At 41.5% G+C, this 11,614-nt stretch overlaps 1 protein-coding gene across 1 annotated transcript in view; it reads left to right on the top strand.

Annotated features, from left to right (window-relative positions):
• The first annotated feature begins 935 nt into the window (after positions 1-935).
• maml3 (mastermind-like transcriptional coactivator 3) overlaps positions 936-11,614 on the top strand; it is a 110,019-nt gene continuing 99,340 nt past the window's right edge. Inside the window, exon 1 of the mRNA XM_044346421.1 lies at positions 936-2,645. Within this exon, the coding sequence (XP_044202356.1) occupies positions 2,268-2,645 (378 nt within the window). The 5' untranslated portion in view covers positions 936-2,267. The remainder of the gene's footprint in view (positions 2,646-11,614) is intronic.

The raw sequence follows: 11,614 nt of genomic DNA, 5'->3' as shown, positions 1-11,614 counted from the left end.
CATCTTTTTCACAATTCTGGGAAAATTATCTACAATCTGGAGAAATGATCAATGTTCATGTTATGCAACAAATTTTAGTTGTCACGTTAACTTCTCATGAGCTGACTAAATGCTAAAGAAATCCTCTAAGTTTGTGTGTGAAGGGTGCATTAGTGTGTCATGTACAAGTAGTATGCTTGTACGCTTCACTGCTAAACCTATAAATATAATAGCCTTCAATCATAGTAATAACATGGTAATAATATCCTGCAATCAGTTTTTAATTTAATTTTATTGTATTACTATAATATCCTTATAGCTTAACCACTAAAACTTTATTAAAATTAAAATATTAAACAGGGTATTTGTGCTTCAGTGTCATGGCAGACATGCAGATGATGGTGTCATTTCATAGGGTTACTATAGTCAGTTTACTATATAATCAGTTCATGTGATGTGCAGTTGTGTAACACAGTTTATCCAGTGATTTAAGATAGCTTCATGAGGTCACCGACACTATCTTCTGTAGCAGTTATTGAAACATGTTCATCCCTGCCTACATCACTGCCCTACTTCCTGTCCTGACCTCTTGCATGTGCTGCCTGTTATTCCATCTGTACTATTATTAGTGATGTATTATTGTGATTGTGTTGTCCATCCGTTGTAAATACATCTCTGTACATCACTATCTTTATGTTAAATGCAGTAGTGGAAAGCAACCAAGTACATGTACTCAAGCACTGCACTTAAGTACAATTATGAGGCACTTGTTATTTAGTAGAATATTTACATTTTCTGCCACTTTATACTTAAACTCAACTACAATTCAGAAGCAAATATACTTTTTACTCCACTACATGTATTTAATAACTTTATTCACTAGTTACTTTGCAGATCAATAATACAAAGAATAATCAATAATCTCTTCACATAAGACTTTATTGATCCCTGGGAGGAAAATAACAAGCTACCCAGCAGTAAATAAAGTAATTAAAATGAACAACACCTTTAAAATATGCAACATCAAAAGTGTACTTGTAGCAGATTACTTCTGCAGTGTGGTATTGCTACTTTTACTTCAGTAAAATATCGGAGTACTTCTTCCACCACTGGTTAAATGTAATAAGAAACATGTTCACATTAAATAAAAACATTTTAAAAACAACTTTTCCTTCCGTGGTTATTGTAGAAACATGAGCAGCTTGTCGCGGAGCTAGATGGGACAAATAACCCGCGCTGACCCATTTACACCAATAGCAAACAGATTATTTTGTCCTCGTTTGCTGATTTGGTGTAAAATGAGTCTAACCTATTTACGTTACTAAAGCCAGGTCGAAGGTGGGACTAGACTGGTCCTCTCCGGGATACTCCACATTACTCCGCTCCGGGTTTTCCTGCCGTCCATTAGCGGGCTCCTCACAGCCTCTAGCAGGTTTTTACTCACCTCCTGTCCTGATATCACTCCGCTGGCATGGTGGAGAAGAGGACCTGATTGTTGTGATGGTGGCAGGCGGCAGCCAGTGACTACAGACTTCCACCACTGCTTCCCATATCCGCGTTTTACGCCGTCTGGGTGACTCTAGTTGCCTCACAACCGGACTACCGAGGGCGCTTGTGCTCTTCCCCCAACTCAGCAACATCTTCACCGGGATTTCTTTCAAACCAAAACCATATGAGATGCAAGTTCACTGGGAAACTCCGGAGCCCGTTCGGTTCAGGCAGCAAAACTTTTTCTCAAAGGACAACACCGTAAAACGGCGAGTGGACTGTTGCTGCTGCCGCCGCTGCTCCTCCGCGGGACGGTTGGTGTGTATATGACCGTTGAGTGCCTGCTAACGTTCATACCTTCACGGTGTTGTTGTTTTTTCCAGCGGAGTTGTTGTTAGCAGCGTGGCAGCGGCTTTATTGTTGAATTCAGTTTGGGGTTTGCTCGAGTCTTACTCTGGCCGGGTGTTATTTGTGTTTTCGGGAGCGGTTTGTTTTGAAACAGTACCGAGGAGGGAAGAAGCAACGGTCACAAGCGAGCCACTAACTAACCGTATGACTGCTAGGCTCGCTGCCCTTTAAACCTCCCTGGTTGTCGCTCACTTCAGCGGCTTCTGCCCGGTCGTACCTCCCGTCCGCTGCCCGGCAGCTTGGGACCCTTCACCGAGGAGGACAGAGAGGGAGAGGACACTAGGTAGTGGAGGTGGAGGAGGAGGTGGCCGGAGGAGGAGGAGGTGGTGGCGGTGGAGACGAGCTTGACGGGGAGAAAAGTTCCTCCAAAATAGCAGCCACTCGGCCCAGTGATGGGGGACTTCGCCTCCCCCGCTGCCGGACCCAACGGCAGTATCTGCATCAACAACAGCATGAACCCGGCCGCCGGGAGCGTGGTGCCCGCCGGGGCGGTGGGCATACCTAAGCACAGCACCGTGGTGGAGAGGCTGAGGCAGCGGATAGAGGGCTGCCGGAGACACCACGTTAACTGTGAGAGCAGGTACCAGCAAGCCCACGCCGAGCAGCTGGAGATAGAGCGGAGGGACACGGTCAGCCTGTACCAGCGGAGTCTGGAGCAGAGGGCCAAGAAGTCAGCCGGCGGAAGCGGCAGCAGCAAGCAGCCGCAGAGCAAGCAACCGGACCCGGACTCTGCCTCCTCCACGGAACAGAGGAATAACACGCTCATAGCGGTAAGGACGAGCTCTCAATCACGGCCAAAACAGTCCCGAGACAACCCTCCCACTCACACACTTAGATGCAGCACACACTTCAGTATACTCTCTTTCATCCCCCTTGCATTTCTCTGTCCCCAGTATTCTTGGACACCCAACAAGCTGCAAACTGTGTCACTACTACTTGTTCACCACTATGAAAACTTGTTGAAAACACGTTCACTGAGCGCTGGAAATTGCTTCAGAAACACACACTTCACTTTTTCAAACCAGGGTGCCAAGTAGTGCTTTTGTTTACAAAGAAATCCAGCCCCTTGTTGTAGAAAACAGGCTGCTAGAGCTTAAATGCTGCAGTGTTTGGAAATGACAGGCCTGACAGCTGATATTTGATCTTTTGCAAGATCGGTGCTGGAAGTTTTGAAGGCGCCTCTAATTGTCAAGTTTTGATTTTCAGCGCAGAAACTTCTTACTAACTTCTGGAGGATGGCGTTTTTTGTTTTTTTTTTTGCATGCAAACAACTTCTCCTTTCTTGTTCTTTGTTTTTGGGTGCACATTGTTCTGCAAGACACCATTAATGTTGCAATATTGCTTCCTTGCTCTCAGCAGCAGCAGTGTACGGTCCAGCCTTAATCTGTAACCTTTGTAACATACTGTCAAAATCAACATCCAGTCCCCACAGTGTTGCAAAAACCTAATCACAGTCACCTCCTCACTGAAAGTAACCCGCCACCAGGCCTGAACTTTACTTCAGATTGCTGCCACAGTAGTTACTGAATGTTTTTATGCTCTGAGAAACTTTTTTTTAATTAACTGTGAAGCTTAACACAAAATAATACATTGATCACATGATAAAGCTTACAATGATGCTCCTTTAATATGACCAAACACTGTATGTCCCTTCAAAATTGATGCAATGATACCGTAGGAAATTCAAATGCTATATTTCTAATTGAGTCTCTGTAAACTCTGTAGAATTTATAGGAATGCTACAGTGATTTCCTGTTGGTAGGGGGCAGTGGTATCATATGGAGGATTGTTGGGTTTCTGATGCCTGTCCTATGAGGATCTTGGTTTGAGTTGTTTCTTAAATCGATGAGCAGGTCTACAGATCAGCTCTTACAATGATATGATTTTGTCATTTTCAAAGAAAATATCCTGATGTTTGGCTGTCATTGTTTGCATGAGAGAGAACGAATCAGACAGCGGCAAACTGTGAAGAGTCCCCTGTTCACACCACATCTCCTGTGGGCAAGCTCCGGTTTCCTTTAGAAAAGACCAAAGGATACATGTCGGGAATGTCAACATTGTTATCCCTTTTGTTGCTGCAATGAGCCCAGTTCCTCCCCTTTTGAAATGCAAAATCGGAATGTCTTTAATTTCTGAGGCAGTCTCAGTCGTTATTTAAGAGCCACGAAAGCCCGACCAGCTACAGCTTGAGAGAGCAGCAGTGATTTTAATAGTGCAGGACCTCCCAGCGGCCCTTGTGGACATTAAACTGAACCGCCCATTAGATGGCCGGCAACAAATGCTCCGAGAATGGAGGGATTACTGCTTAAAGACACAGTGGCATCCCTCTGCTCCTCTCCCAGTCACTGATGGTGACACCTCCTATGCAAACACACAGCATTCAGTGGCTGAAATACACAGAGCTGGGTGTTAATACCTTTTTTATGCTACATTTCAAGTGCTTGGTATTGTTGAAACATGAATTGTAAAGGAGATGAAAGGAAATGAGAGTCTAGCATCCCTCTCCTGTTCCTTCCCCTCTGAAGAACAGAGCTGCAGCTAGATGGCTGTATGTAGTCACTGCAGAAGCAGGGTTTCTAGGAAAGCCAAGTATGCTGTTGATGTAACTACACACACCATATGCACACACGCATACACAAATACCCAGAGGGCCTTAATCTGTAGGGGTTATGTTACAGACTGTACTTAGTAGTATGCTGTGTGAAGACGGTGTGTTTGAATGCAGTTTCACAGATGAGTGCAGTGGCAAACATGCTCATGTCATTAGGGTTGCCCCCTGAAACCCGGTCCTGAATCGGAACCGATTCTAAAATGTTAAGAACCCTGGGTATTTTTAATGTCAGTGCTTTTATTCATACTTTTATACGTTTTGCTGTAACTTATGGTCGCGCTGCAGGCAGCTTCTCCTCTCTGTCCTCTCCTCTGCTCTCTGTGTTAGTGTTTGACCGAGGGCGGGGCTGTGCTCCTACACACACACACACACAGAGCGGACAGCAGAGCAGAGAGGCCGTGGTGGACACAGTGAACCAGGTGAAGTGAAAGATAACGTTTCTCTTGAGTTGACAACAGCTACGTTCATTACTGTGAAAGCTTTGCGAGTACAAATCTATTATGTATTTTATCAAACCACCTGTTCAACAGGCGTGAACATGTAGGAAAGTGATATTTTCATCTGTTTTGCCCGCAGTGTCCACCGCTGGTATGTTTTTCACAACTACAGCATGCTGGTTAAGATAATAGCGAAGTGTTACGAACAAGCTAAAACCAAAGCTGTCTGTATGTAGCAGAACTGTTTATCTTAGTTTGTAACATATATTCAAATTTGGCAAATTCTTGTACATGACCGGCTGAGATGGCAGCCCCCGCTCCAAACCAGCCCCTCCTCTGTACCAGCGGTAAACTCCACTCACAAGAGCCGGACCTATAAGGAGTATCAATAGGAGTAGTAGTATCGATGAGATCCTAACGATACCATCCCTACATGTCATGATTTAGTTGTAGATGAAGAGGTTAAGGGTTATGAGGCTGAAATGAAACACGTTGCATGATGTGACTTTGAAATTTGCGCACTGTAGTACTTGGTGTCAATATGGTAGCTGTTGATTTGAGAGTCTCAAGAACACCTTCAACTAACAAAAAATAAATATATGGAAAATGTGAAAATCTTTCTGTTTTTAGGAGGTAGAACCAGTAATACAGTGTTCAACCAAATGACAAGAAAATAGTACTCCAATTATGACATATTATACCTGTAATTTGCAAATAATATATTTCCAATTTCATGGACCAAAATATAATATTCTTGAACATTTTGTATTGTCATCATATGCATCCCAGCACACTGTGCCATGGTCTAATGTTTCTCAGACACACCCACATCGGGACGGGGGCAAGCCTATAATTATGGAAAGTGTGTGTTTGTGTTTATAGCCTAACTATTATTGAGAAAGGAAAAGATACTGGGAGCCCATTCTGTCTTTCCCACTGTTTTTTGAACAGTGATGTTCTCATCAAGTAGGAGTATGTTAGGGAACTTCAAAACACTGAAAGCTTTACATACAGGCCAGAAAGTAAGTTTGGAGGCAGGCATTGGTGTTATGTCTTGTCGATTGATATTCACTCACACAAGATGAACACTTGCAAACTCTGTCTGATAATGAGTGGGCTGCTCAGGAAACACCAGGCCACCTTCTTGCTTTCTACCAATAGCCGTGTATCCTGTTGCACTGACACCACCAGGATAGTAAAGGATTCATGTCCATATTAAAAACTCCTGGAACAGACTAGCATGTTGCATAACTTCCAACATTTGTCCCCCAAATGTTGCAAGAAAGGTGATATAATAGTTTTGAAGCAAACAGACGGTGTCCAACTTACAGGCACATTGTAAAAGCCAATAATTATAGTTCCTTGAGGGAAATTGAAGGTGTGTTGTTAACTCCCTGTCCATTACCCATTACTGCACGGTGTTTAAAACTAGACTGATATTTGTGTATTGATAAGTCTGTTGGACTCTATTTGAACAGGGGACATCAGCATGAAATGGATGTGGTGTTGGATCAAGGTTTAGACAGTTCTGCCTAAAGGTTTTAATAGTTCTCTTTTTGAAAAGCAGTGCAACAGCTCAGCCTGAGTTTGAATCTCAACTCTAATGGCTAACAAGTGAATTGGACCACTCAGCCATTGGAGCACCAATCATAAAGAAATAGAAAAATCATTCTTCAATAATCTTATACTGCTAGCTTCATTACAAAGGTTATTTGATGATGCTGCTCTCTAATTGACTTTTTTGGTGCGCTCATCTTCCCAGAATGACATTTGACAACCCACAGGGAGCAGGTGTGAACTTGTTCATTACATGTGTTGGTGGAGAGAGAATGAGTGATTGCAGTAACAGTGTTTCACCACAAAACAAAACACATATCCTCAGGCTGTGTTGCATTCTGACCTGTTGAGGTTACGGCTGGTGGAGAAATAAGTACATATTCTTGTTTTTTCCTCATTTAATTGTTGAATGATACTGAGAGAGTGACACAAGAGTTCTGCTCAGACTTGAATGAGGCTGTGCTCAGTATCCTAACATGATGCGATGTTGTCTACTTTTCGCTACGTATCTAGGGGCATAGACAAACAACCAAACATGTTCACCAGTAGTTGTGTTGTTTTAACAGCATTTTATAAGCAGGCAGATTTGTATGTTAGGATACAGATGGAAGCACATGGGCTGTAGCGAAGCTCAAACCTGTGACCTTTTAGTTTCTGGCACGTGTCTCTGAACCAACAAGCCACGATGTTGCTTAAAAGCAGAATCGTGACCCGTACTTTTCGACAAAACATCCAGTCAGATCTGATTACCTAATCGCTAACAAGTTTACAGCTGCGAGGCCAACGTGCACAGTGAGGGGCTCGTTAGTTCCACTAAAACACAGTAGCTCAGGACAGTCTGTCTTCGGCTCTGCTCGCTCCTTGGCATCCACCTCGCCAAGGAATGTCTCTCTCACACACACACACGTACACACACACACACACACACACACACACACTCACTCACTGTTGTCCTGCTCAACTCTTGGCAGCAGAGGCCGGAGTGTGGGCGGCTGAGTTTTCATGAATCCGAGGCCTTCCCTCTTCCCTCATTTCTCTCCCCTCCCCACCACCACCACCACCACCACCACCACCACCACTTCTCTGGTTTCAGCTTTAGTAAAGCGCTAATGTAGCGTAGATGGTCTTGGTGGCTATAGCATTGTTAATGTCAGCTGGGACGGCTGCCCAAGTACTATATTTAAACTACTGAGCTGGCATGGAGCTGACACTCACCAGTACGCACTCGCACACACGCAGAGTGTGACGTCGACATACACCGGTGACATCACAGACATGCTGTTTTCAACTCATTACACATTTGTTTAACTGTCTCCGTCTGTTTTTTATTGACTGTGTCTTGCGAACTGTTCCCTTTATCTTCACTCTTTTGTTGTGTCCTTTTTTATGTGCCATTTTCTATCACTCTTATGTCTTCATTTCTTCTCACCCTTGTTCCTCAGTCCCTGCACACACGCACACACTGGATGTTTTTGATTTGGGGCGGCTGTGACCACATTCCCTTCCACCCACGCTTGTTCACATGTTCTACAGGAACACACACACGTTCAGCGCAGACCCTTGAATAAGCGAGGGAGCCGTTTTCCCTCCGTTTAGCCTGTTGGAGCAACAACCAACTTCTGTGCAATTTATACATTTTTACTTACTTCTAAATAAAGCTCAAAGCTAATCACACTAGTATTAAATAATAGTAGCAATACTTCTCTCATGCACACACGTATACTTACACCCTACATGTTAAGACAGTTGTACTTACATAATCAGCCATGGGTTAACAGGGTATGGCAGAAAGCCTTGTTCATGTGTCAGTGCTCAAATATTTGCTCAACTAGTTTTTTAGTCTTCTCATCTCTTGGCAACTTCTTGCATTGTATTTGCCTGCTAACACTTGATTGTCAAAGCTCCTGAGTGGGAGCGTGTATCCATTAATGATTGGCTGTAGCAATCAAGGACTGTTTTGTTACAGCTTGTGTTTCTCTGTGTTTCATGATTATACATACGTTACACATGTTCACACTCTGCAGCTGCCTGGTAAAGCCACTGTCTTACTCCTTTGATCAACTTGCTTGTAGTTCATTTTGTTGTAAGTTCTTAAGTTCTTCTTTTGTTGTGCATGAAGGTAGCACAATCATACCGTGGCCAACTGGTAATATTATATGAATGAGCCACAATGACCATAGTTCATCACAATTATGATATAAAATATATCCTCAGTAATTACAAGAAAATGCCATTTGCTAATCCTTGACAGAATTTAGTGCCTGGAAAAAAAAAGGTTCTTAAGTAAACAGACAACCACTGGAAGGACTGTTGTGTCTTATTTTGTCTTATCTTTGATGCCAGTGTGCTAGTGCTGCCCTTTTTGTTTGGATTTTTTTTTTATAAGGCCGCTAGCGTGCTCTTTTGAGTACAATAGGTAGCTCACCATTAGAGACTCATCTGAATGGCAGTTTACACTTTACATTATTGATACTGGCATGGTGGGAAGCCATCTTTGTTCCTTATTTCCTTTCACCCCTCATGTACTCACACACGCACACAAACACCAAAATGGTAAAATATGGATGAGGTTGTTATCAGAGATGCCAAGGTTCACTGTGATCCAGCACAAGAGTGTGTGTGTGTGTGTGTGTGTGTGTGTGTGTGTGTGTGTGTGTGTGTGTGTGTGTGCTGATAATATTGTTGTTGGGGGGGGTGTCTTATTGGCTACTCCTGTAAAGGTACTATAAATTTTATATACTTTCTTTTACACTTTTTATATGTATGTATGTTGGATATTAATTACTATTTCTATTTTTTGCACATTTGAGCCCATTCACAGCCCATCCTCACCTACTCACCTGCTCTTTGCTTACTTTTCCTCCCTATAGCCTCTGCTTAAGCTACTTCATTAAGCAGATCACCTGGTGATAAAAATATTTTAAAGACTAGTAGACCTGCACAATAGGAGGAAAATCTTTGATGTGCAATAACATTCTTCAGTGCGATGACTTTCGATAAATAAATAGCTAAATATTGAAGTGTGCATATTAGCTGTACAGTTCCTATGTCCTTCTGCTTGAACAGGTACACTGCTAACATAGATCCCAAAAACTGAATAGAATGAGATACAAAGAAATGAAATAAATGATTTCAAACATGCTTTTATTAAACAAATTACACATGAATACCCAACCAATTAAACAGAATATTAAATTTAATAAGGCATTATAACTACAAGAGATTAAAGTTTAATTTCCCCTGCTCCCTTTAAAATATTTTCTTCTAAACTAAAAAAAAAACATCTCTTACCATACAGTGTTGAAATAAAAAAATATCTGAGGGAAAACAACTTAAACAATTAAATAAAGGAAATTAAATAACCGTAATGTCTCCCATTACAATCGTTAAACTCAGGTCAAACTAGGCAGTGCTGATCAAATATGACTCAAGTTTCTGTTACTGCATTGCCTATTTCCTGCCTCAGATGTTTTCAGACATATTTTAGTGTTCTGTTAAGCTTTAATATGAGAAAGTTTCAGACCCAGACGTCATGTTGAAAACAGACGAGCCAAAACCAAGCACTGCCTGACTTGCAGTACGTCACAACATTTAGTGGCCTGGTGCGTCCTTGCCGGAGGTGGTCTGTCTGTACCTTAAACCGATGATCAAATATTCACATGCTGAGTGAGAATGCATGGCACATTTAAATAAAATGATTTTTCTTATTCATCTTGTTTCTAGCAGTCTTTCGCCATGTGTTTGTCACACATGTTCACATCACGATGGTGATGAAAATATGATTTATCGGTCAGCCCTAAATACTAGTCATAGTGATGTAACTGCAGAATACCAGTGAATTAAAAGAACAAAAAACGATTAGTCGATTAATCCATTAGCCAATTTTCAGAAAATACTATTTTGATCGTAATAGTAATCGCTTTTGTCTTTTTTTTAAGCAAAAAGGCAAAAAATGTGCTAATGAATTTGCAGATTGACAAATGTGAGGATTTTAAGCTTGTCTTTGTCATACATGGTAGTATATTGAATATTTTTAGATTTTAGACTGTTGATCAGACAAAACAAGACATTTGATGACGTCACCATGAGCTCTAAGAAATCATAAAGGCATATTTCACTATTTTCTGACATTTTATAGACAAAATGATCAATCAAGAAATTAATCTATGAAAATAATCGGTAGTTGCAGCCCTAGTGACCAACAATAAGGAAACAATATTACAACTAAGAAGGGTTTCTCAAAAACAAATTTTCCGCACCACCATTGTCTGTATTTGTATAATAAGTGTATATAGTACAACAATTGAAGAGGACAAAAAAGAAAATGAATCATGCCTTTATGGATGTGTGCACACACATGCACACACTATGAAATACAAGAAGGAAGATGCAAAGAGATCCCCTGAGTTGGATACATGGAGACTACACACTGTTTGTTTTGTTTAACATCTGGCTTGACATGAACATGTGTGTCTGCAGCAAATGTGAACACTGTATGTGGGTATTAAGCATGTTTGTTCAAAGTTGCAGTCAAGTGGTAGCACCATACTTTGAAGTAGTAGTTAGCAGACATTAGTTCACAGCATCGTCCACTGTGAGATGTCAGAAATTGCCACCAGCAAGCTGCTGAGCTGTGGCAGTGACTGCTAGATTCAGCTGTTTAGCTCTATCTGACTAATTTTGCTGTTAAATGAATTAAAGAGTCCAGTGTATTGGTGAATTTAATGAGAAATGTTGCCAAATGACATAAAATCTTTAGTATCCTTGCTTGTCAAGAACATTATTATTGCAACTTTATTTATCCCCTTAAAAGGCCTCGCTCCACACAACTGATGACCCTCTAAGTGAGGCCTTGGTTTAATAATTTTGGTTGAGACAAAAAAAATGAATGAAATTAATAATATAAAACTAATACTAAAGTCACAATAACATGTTTTATTTATCCTCATGATTCCCTTATTCCCTACTTTGTTTTTTCAGCTCTAATGCATGTATAGTACGTCAGTAGTGGTGGAGAAATAACACCTCTTTACTGCGTGTTTTTCAGTTTCCTGTTGGTGTCAGGCAACAACCTCATGACCTTCCTGTTACCAGTTTGTCTGTTTAAACTCAGATTCAGTAAAAAAAAAAAATC

Source organism: Thunnus albacares, chromosome 3 (genome assembly GCF_914725855.1).
Source record: "Thunnus albacares chromosome 3, fThuAlb1.1, whole genome shotgun sequence".
Lineage (NCBI taxonomy): Eukaryota > Metazoa > Chordata > Actinopteri > Scombriformes > Scombridae > Thunnus > Thunnus albacares.
Note: the sequence above shows the minus strand (reverse complement) of the source record. Positions and strands in the feature narration are given on the sequence as shown.